A 2,231-nucleotide genomic window follows, 5' to 3' on the forward strand; every position below is an offset into this window, starting at 1 on the left:
CTCCTTTTTTAATTTAATTACTGCATTTTAAGTGTATTTATTTATTTATTTATTGGTCCATTATATATTTCTGCTTTTATTTCTAATAATGTCAGTTTTGATCCTCCACAGCTACAAATGTCAGCTTACAACAGTTTTTTTTTTGTTTATCTCCAACATCTCTGTTTGAGGTTTACAGTAACTCAGAGTTGATCCGGGTGGAGCTGGAGACCACCTACCTCTGATCCTGGCCGGCTCGACCCCCGAGGAGCTGCGTCAGAGTGGGAATGGCGTCGAGGTCACAGGGGTCACCCGGTGACGCAGCGGGAGGCGAGGGGAAGGCTTCGGCGAAGACAGACGCCTGCAGGAGACGGAGAGGAAGCTCAGTCACAGAAACGTCTTCCAGCATTGATTTATTTATCGTCCAGCGCAGAGACTTCAAAACATCTCATTTAAAAATAACTTTCTTCTTTTCTCTCCTCGTCAGCGACGTCTCTTTCATCGTCTGCATCTTTTCTGTCTGTGTTTAAAGTTTCTCCCTGCATTTAGTGTTCACTTCATTTTTCATCTTCAGTGTAGGAACAGAACAGGCCCAACGTGAGCCGATCTGCCGCACGAATCACGGATTCGTTTCAAGGCTGCAGGGAAGTTTGGGCCATGAGTCGTAAAACAAACACTGGAATTTATCCTGAAACAGTCATGTAAAATCAAAAAAAGTTAAAGGGTTAAGGATGAAATGAACTGTACCGGGCTGTGAGTGGTCCAGAGCTGGTTTCCCGCCGCCTCCACGGCGCTGTTGGGCCACCACTGCTCCACAACGTTTCCACCTGAACCCTGAGGGTCCTGAGGAAAGGCGGCCCAGGTGTCGTCTGATTGGTGGAGCGAAACGTCTGTCCAATCAGAGACGGCATGGTCTCCAGGTTCTGTTAGCGAAAAAAAAAGTCATTTCTTGGGTTTTTAATTAGTTTAAATTTTTAGGCTTTTTAAAAGTTTGTGGCAAAATTCGTTGTATAAAATCTACATTTTGCTGCATTTTCAATGGCTACTTTTGCTGCAGTCGTACTTTTAAGTGGGAAATTCCAACTCACAAGTTGTGAATTTAAACTGGAACACCCTTCTAGTGGGAATTCCCTGTAGGAAAGTGGGAGTTTCACAACTCACCACAACACAACAGTGAGTAAAACTCACTTATTTTTACTTTAAAAGTATTTCTGTTTTGTTTATTTCACATTTAGTCAGTCGTACTTTTCTGTGTTTATAAGAGGACATGTTAAAACACTGTTTCTGTGCAGGAAATACCAGGTAGAGCTCAGGGTTTGTTAGCGGCTGTAATAAAACAAGGAACGAGACGTTTTATGTTTAGTCAAAGTTAACCACATCTGGCCCTTTAAGGGCCACCATGGTGCTCATGTGCTTTGTTTTCATTTAAAAATTTCTGGCTGCTGAAGACTGAAGGGCAATAATGTTTTTGGCTTTGAATGTGTGTCTGCAGCGTTAGCAAAATATCTCGGCACTTTTGGAGTCTGCATCATTCAAGATGGCCGCCACAGCAACCTTAGCAAACAGAAAAAAAGGCTAAAACCTAGCTAATCATACACATATGAAGGTAAAATTCGATATGGTAGCTGTAGTCTGAGTGCTGCACCCTCTGTCTAAACCTTTGTGCCAACGCTGTCTGTTAGCAAAATATCTCATAAATTACAGGATAGATTTTAACTAACATTATTCAAGATGGCCGCCACAGTCAGCTGAAAAACTGCTTTGATTTAGTCAGTTTTACAGAAACTGAGCTAGAATTGGGCGTGGCCAAACACAGATCACAGGAGATTAACAGTATTTTCAAGGTTTAACCAAATTGGCTTCTTTCAACATTTTAGTTTAAAACTCGAGCATGAAAGCGAGCGATATGTATTCCTCTCTTTTCTATCCTTGATTGTGACTTCTTGCTGCCGCTCTGACGTCACTCTGTGACTCTGCAAACATCTCCCATCAACTGGACGTTCACTCCTCCCTCCACATCAGCCCGACTCTGATAGATTAACCCAGAAGGAGTGGTCGAACAGAAAATCCAGGTCAGGGCAGATTAGAAGATTAGATTTTCAGTCTGAGCTCTTATTAAAGCAGAAATAAATAATTTTATATCACAGAAATCATGTTGGCTACAGTTCTGCTTGTTTACCTTGAACAGTTGCAGTCTTCAACTAATTTTAAGTAAAATCTTTTAACAGTTAAATGAAATATAAGGATTTTAA

At 41.5% G+C, this 2,231-nt stretch overlaps 1 protein-coding gene across 1 annotated transcript in view; it reads right to left on the reverse strand.

The window, feature by feature from the left end:
• The window catches only part of si:ch211-14c7.2 (uncharacterized), a gene marked incomplete at its 5' end in the record, with an annotated part of 13,660 nt that overhangs the window by 6,380 nt on the left and 5,049 nt on the right, over window positions 1-2,231 (reverse strand). Inside the window, 2 exon segments of the mRNA XM_014015957.1 lie at window positions 219-340; window positions 727-902. Coding sequence (XP_013871411.1) covers window positions 219-340; window positions 727-902 — 298 coding nt within the window.

Source organism: Austrofundulus limnaeus, unplaced genomic scaffold (assembly GCF_001266775.1).
Source record: "Austrofundulus limnaeus strain Quisiro unplaced genomic scaffold, Austrofundulus_limnaeus-1.0 Scaffold136, whole genome shotgun sequence".
NCBI classification, from domain to species: domain Eukaryota; kingdom Metazoa; phylum Chordata; class Actinopteri; order Cyprinodontiformes; family Rivulidae; genus Austrofundulus; species Austrofundulus limnaeus.